General features: G+C 50.2%; 1 protein-coding gene across 1 annotated transcript in view; it reads left to right on the plus strand.

Annotated features, from left to right (window-relative positions):
• Positions 1 to 13: 13 nt before the first annotated feature.
• Positions 14 to 5,151, plus strand: part of ash1l (ash1 (absent, small, or homeotic)-like (Drosophila)) — a 27,669-nt gene continuing 22,531 nt past the window's right edge. The window contains 2 exon segments of the mRNA XM_020586040.1: positions 14 to 816; positions 1,546 to 5,150. Of these exon segments, the coding sequence (XP_020441696.1) occupies positions 205 to 816; positions 1,546 to 5,150 (4,217 nt within the window). The 5' untranslated portion in view covers positions 14 to 204.

A 5,151-nucleotide genomic window follows, 5' to 3' on the forward strand; every position in this document is an offset into this window, starting at 1 on the left:
CGATCGAAGAGTAAAAGGACAGAAGAAGAGAGCTGGACAGCTGAGAAAGGGAGAGAAGCCACTTCAAAACAAGGAGAGCTTCACCCTCACTGTTATCCTTCTCCCCCTTTCCCCCTTCACCCCCATCCCATTCCCTGACAGAAACTATACCTGGTATCCACAACATCCCCTCTCTAGTAAAGTTGCATACCCCCTAAGGTTCTAATGGATCAGAAGATTCAGGGGGGAACTGCAACCCCACCTCCTCTTCTCTCAGGTGCTCCCACAGCGGAGCGAGAGAAGGAGGGAGGAGGTGGAAAGAAAGAAGAAGAGGAGGAAAAGAAGAGAGACAGAGAGAAGGAAGGAGCTGCTACCGTCTCTGCTGGTGCTGGAGGGGCAGGTGCAGTTGGTCCAGTAGGTGCCACCGGTGACCAGTCCCATTTCTCCATCAAAGAGAGCAGCCTGTTTGAGGGTAATGTCAAACTTAAGATTGGCCTTCAAGCAAAACGCATGAAGAAGCCACCGAAGATCTTGGAGAACTATGTGTGCCGACCAGCCTTTAGGGCCACTGTAAGGCACACTAGTCGTGGAGGAAGCAGCGCTCGTGGGAATCGTGCAGGGGCTACAGGTGATGGGCCAGGCAGTCAGAGCCAGAGTCCTTCACATGGCAGGGAAAAAGAGAGGGAGAAGAGCCCCAGTGTCAACAGACCAGCCCCATCACCTTCATCAGCCCCCTCTGCTAAAGCTCCAACACCACCTCCTTCTGCTCCACCTGCTCCCACCAGCACTTCCACCCTGTCACCCTCCCAAGTGAATGGGAGTGCTCCAGCAAAAAGGGTGAGGAGAGACAACAGTCATTTTGATTTAGCAATGGATTCGCACTTTGCTAAAATTGAACATGCAGTAGTGAGAGTGAGCATGTTCTCCAAAGAGTTATATTTTGTGCACATACTTGTTTAGTTACTTTAAAATGCAGTCAGTCATCCTTAAGACAGTGGTCCATAAGAAGGTTACCCTAGTAATCACCATGTCATTGTACAGATAAAGGGAAGAGCATAAATTGTTCTTTAGTTTTCTTTGTGTTCTCTGTTGTCATGTCTCTATTCATCAGGCACCACCCCCTCCAATCTCCCTTCATCTGTTGTCTATCCTCTGTCTCTGCCTGACCATGTCCTCTTCACCCCCACCCCCCTTGTGACCTCTCTCTGTAGCTCTCCCTCTCTGTCCTCAGTCTGACCCCGATAAGTGTTTTTAAGTTGAGTGTAACTTACCCGTGGGCATGCCAAGGAAGCAGCATTGGACAAAGAATCTTATCAATGTGTTTAAATTTGGTAATGTGTAAGACCCCAAATGCTGATTAAAAGTTTGTACTTTCAGCTGGAACAGTCTCCAGTCAGATGTTTTAGGTTCGGCAGCATTAGCACCATAGCTGCTTTTAACTTTTCTTTCAAATTTGTCATTAGATATCAATGCATGACTTTAGTACATTACCAAACTGTATACATGTCATTTATAATTTTCAATTTTTAGTACTTATTAATAACTTGCCATGTTCTTTTTTTCCAGGGTCTACCAAAGACAGATTGCAATTCTGATACAAAGCCAGACACAAAAGCAGTCACCACCACATCTGAAAGACCCCTTAACCTTCACCGCCCTCCACCAGACAACAAAACGCATTCCTCTGGAAAGAAAACACCAACTCCACAACCCAACCCCCAGACATCTTCACCTTCTCCACCACTATCTGCATCGACAGAGCCCAGCTTTGAAGGTGTTAAACCTCCTCAATACACTTACAGCTCTGACAGTCAGAGAGACAAGGACAAGGGTGTTCAAAACTGGGGAGCACCCACAGTCACTGAGAAATTAGCTCAGCTTATTGCAACATGTCCACCATCAAAGACACCAAAACCAGCTAAACCCACAAAGGTTGATCCTGCTCCTCCTCTGCCAAGCTCAGGCTTTATGGCCCCCACAGCCAAGCAACGAGACAGGGCCATGGCCAATAGGAACACCTACTCAAGAATGGTTCACCTTTCTCCGCCACCTCCTGTATCACGACCACCTGGTCGACCCTATGGTTCTAGAAACAAAGACAGCGTTATGGAAAATTTACCAAGCCCAACACCACTGAGAAAGGAGGACACAGATGGGGCTGGGAAAGCTAGTAGCAGCAGTGGCAACAACATCAGCAACAGCACCAGTATGAACAGCAGCAACAGCAGTAGCCGCAGCAGCAGCCCAGCTCTCACTTATGGCAGTAACCGCTTGTCAGCCATGTCAAAGGACAGCAACAATGATAATAGCAACTGTAGCATTTCCAAGCCACAGTCACGTCTTTCTCACTGTTTATCCCACACAACATCATCAACATCTTGTCCCTTTATGTCCTCTTCCACCACTTCAGTTGAGCAGAGGGCAGTGAGTGCAGTGAGTCACCTGGGCTCCCTTGCTCCCTCACAAGGACATCATGCACGAGAGAGTCCTGCCTTGGCAGAGGAAAGCAGTGCAAATGAGAGGGAGCAGGACAGGGACAGCCCCAGAGACTTGACCAAGTACACTCCTCCTATAGGAACAGGAAAGCCAGAAGGAAAAGACAAGGGAGCTAATAATCAGTCACTGCGAGTTGAGAGGGGCCAGAGTTCCAGTCCAAGTAAGCCCAGTCCAAACTGGGATAGCAGCCGACCTGGTCAGACTAGCAGTCCCGCTGAGCCTATAAGACAACGGGCATCTTCTCCATCAGAGCCAGATGGTGAAGAAGGTCCACAAACACCTCTTAGAGATGATTCTCCTGATTCATCCATAGACTCTCCCGCAGAGCAGGACAGCAAACCCCTGAAAAAACGCAGGGGAAGAAAACCGCGCTGGTCTCGTGTTATGAGCAAGACACAGAGTCAAAAAGCAGGCCAGGACTGTCTCTTTGACCAGAGCAAAACCATCATGCCTTTATCTTCATGCTTGGAAACCCTGTCGCCACCAATTAAAAGACCTGTGGGCAGGCCTCCCAACCCAAATAAAGTCAGACCAAATCCTGTGCCACAAAGTCCAGGGTCACAGCTTTTCCCACGCCAGCCTAAGAAAAGGGGAAGGCCAAAGTCAAAAATGCCAAGACTTGATGCCCCAGCCCACGGGTACCCACCTAACAAACTGGCCCCTTGCAAGGTCTTTTCATCATTACTCAAATCCAAAGAAGAGCAGGACCCCCCTGTTCTTCACCCAGAGGTAGACCTGAACCCCCCTAAGCCTATGCCTAGAAAACGTGGACGCCCCAAGCGCCTTCCTCCTACCTTACCCCAGGAGGGTCAGCCTCCCACGTTGGCTCCAGAGGCAGGGGAGATGGGAGACAAACGGTTCCGCTGTAAAGGAAATGGGCAGCTTATCATGAAGACTATTATAGGCAAGATCAATAAGATGAAAAGTGTGAAACGGAAACGTCTTCTCAGTCAAATCCTGTTAGGCCCAAGAACAGAAGACACCCCTAAAGGCCCTACCAGTGGGGTGGTTGGCTCTGTGGAAACTACCACCCAATCATTGTCCTCCCTGGCTGCTTCTTTTGGGGGGAAACTAGGGCCACAAATTAATGTCAGTAAAAAGGGCACAATATACATGGGTAAAAGGAGAGGCCGTAAACCAAAAGCAGTATGTAGTGTGACAGCTACGACGCCACCACCTGAACCCTTCCTATCTCCAAATACAACTTCGCCTCTTCATCACCATCCATCACAGTCCCAACAGCAGCACCAGCTGTCATCTTCAGAGTTCTTTCCTTCCCCCTCCTTCTCACAGTCTAGTGGAGGCCACAGTCCCATAAATGATGCCAGCTTTGTGGAGCCAGGCTCGGTGCACTTTGCAGGTCATGCTCACTATTCTAACCCCCATCATAGCCACAACACATTCTCCTTCCCTCCCCCAGCTTTCTCAGCCCCTAATCCTCACAGCACAGGGCTGGGCTTGACATCATCATCTATGACCACAGCAGCTTCCCAGAAAAAGTCATCTTGCCGTGGATACCATCACCACCATCACCATTACAGGCAGCACTACAATTATCATAAGCTTTCCCCTCCCAGGCCGCTCCATGCCACTTCTCCCGCCCCTCTCAGTGAGCTAAAAGAAGCCACTCCGTCACCAGTCAGTGAGTCACACAGTGAGGAGACAGTGCCCAGTGACAGTGGTATAGGAACAGACAACAACAGCACTTCTGACCGTGGTGAGAAAGCTGGAGGGGCAGTTGGCTTGGGTGGACTTGGGATGCCACCTGGAATGGCCAGTGGATTATTAATGCCAGGGGTCATTGGTTCAGCTTTGGGTCCAGGGGTGGGTCTTAATTCCAGAGGCAGACGGCGACACTCCACTGTGCTTATGGAACATCCCTCACCCTCTCCATCACCCCACGGGACAAGGTCATCACCTGATCCCCGCAGACCTCACTCAGCAGCTCCTGCCTCCTCCTTAATGGGACACAAGGAGAAACATAAGCACAAGTGTAAACGCCGCAGCCATGGGTGTACTGGCTATGACAAGCTGAAGAGACAGAAAAGGAAACGCAAGAAGAAGTACCTACAGCTACGCTCCCGTCGACATGACCCAGACTTTCTTGCTGAGTTGGATGAGATTGTTGTCAGGCTGAGTGAAATACGGATAGCACACCGTACCACGGGGCACCGGCTTGGCAGTGGAATAAGCATAGCAGCGGGAACAAGTAGAGTGCCAGGGGTAGGGATCAGGTCCACTGGTGGCATAGGAGGCACAGGTGGCCCTCCGCCACATCATTATGTTCACAGAGACCTCCTGCCTACAATCTTCAGGGTTAATTTTGGCAGCTTCTATTCCCATCCTGCATACTCCTGTGACCCATTGCACTATGTTCGTAAACCAGATATGAAGAAGAAACGGGGACGGCCTCCCAAACTGAGGGAGTCTATGTCTGAGGTTCCCTTTGTACCTGGCCTTGGATTCCCACTCTCCGGTGGAGGTTTCTATCACCCCTCCTACAGTGTTCCTTACTCCTCTGGGCCCCTAGGGTTGGGCTATTACAGAGGCTATCCTACAGCTAGTGCTCTATATCCACACCCACACCACCAGTCACCTCACACAGCCCCATCCCACCACTCTCACCACTCGCCATCTTTTCCCCCTCCTCCTCCTACATCTTACATGCATCATCAC

The sequence above is a fragment of the Monopterus albus genome, unplaced genomic scaffold, assembly GCF_001952655.1.
Source record: "Monopterus albus unplaced genomic scaffold, M_albus_1.0 scaffold393.1, whole genome shotgun sequence".
NCBI classification, from domain to species: domain Eukaryota; kingdom Metazoa; phylum Chordata; class Actinopteri; order Synbranchiformes; family Synbranchidae; genus Monopterus; species Monopterus albus.